Raw genomic sequence first — 586 nt, 5'->3', positions numbered from 1 at the left:
GAGAGAGCGTTAAAATGAAGCAGGGGAGTGAGAAGGAAAGCCAAAACAAACAGACTGAAAGAGAAGACGAGAGAACCTGGTGCCCATAGGGTGCCCAAATCCCCCTCACCTGGCATTGAATTCCGCCAGTATCTCAAAGTGCCTCTTTAGATCCGTCGCCAGAATTGCCTCGATCACCCGGAACCTGAAGCGTTGAAAATCGGCTCTGTCCAAGTGAGTGAGGGGAAGTGTACTCGGGCTTCGGAGGAAGAGAGACCAGGCTGCGGCGGCGTGGTGGTTCTCCAAGACGCTGCGGTCATTGTACAGAACCGCCTGCGGGAGAGGAGGAAGGATCAGGTCACGGGTTCGGTTCCGATGGGGTTTGTGTGGTGGGTGTTGGCGTGTGGTGGGGGAGGTGTGTGTTAGGGTTGGAGAGGATATATTATTAACTATAATGCAGATGTGACGCCAAATACTTCGGTTATATTATTAATCATAATGCAGATATGATACTAAATAGTTTGGTTATTGTCAGCTATAACTCAGGGGGATTTTATGAGCTATAACGCAGATTTGATACCAAAGGGAGTGGGATACATACATCTCT

At 49.1% G+C, this 586-nt stretch overlaps 2 protein-coding genes across 2 annotated transcripts in view; both read right to left on the bottom strand.

The window, feature by feature from the left end:
- The window catches only part of LOC119588787, a gene marked incomplete in the record, with an annotated part of 27513 nt that overhangs the window by 12827 nt on the left and 14100 nt on the right, over window positions 1-586 (bottom strand).
- Window positions 1-586, bottom strand: part of LOC119588786 (cGMP-inhibited 3',5'-cyclic phosphodiesterase B-like) — a 13138-nt gene that overhangs the window by 5017 nt on the left and 7535 nt on the right. Inside the window, 1 exon segment of the mRNA XM_037937432.1 lies at window positions 110-312. Coding sequence (XP_037793360.1) covers window positions 110-312 — 203 coding nt within the window.

Source organism: Penaeus monodon, chromosome 24 (genome assembly GCF_015228065.2).
Source record: "Penaeus monodon isolate SGIC_2016 chromosome 24, NSTDA_Pmon_1, whole genome shotgun sequence".
Lineage (NCBI taxonomy): Eukaryota > Metazoa > Arthropoda > Malacostraca > Decapoda > Penaeidae > Penaeus > Penaeus monodon.
The sequence above is the reverse complement of the archived record's forward strand: the minus strand, read 5'-3'. Positions and strand labels throughout refer to the sequence as shown.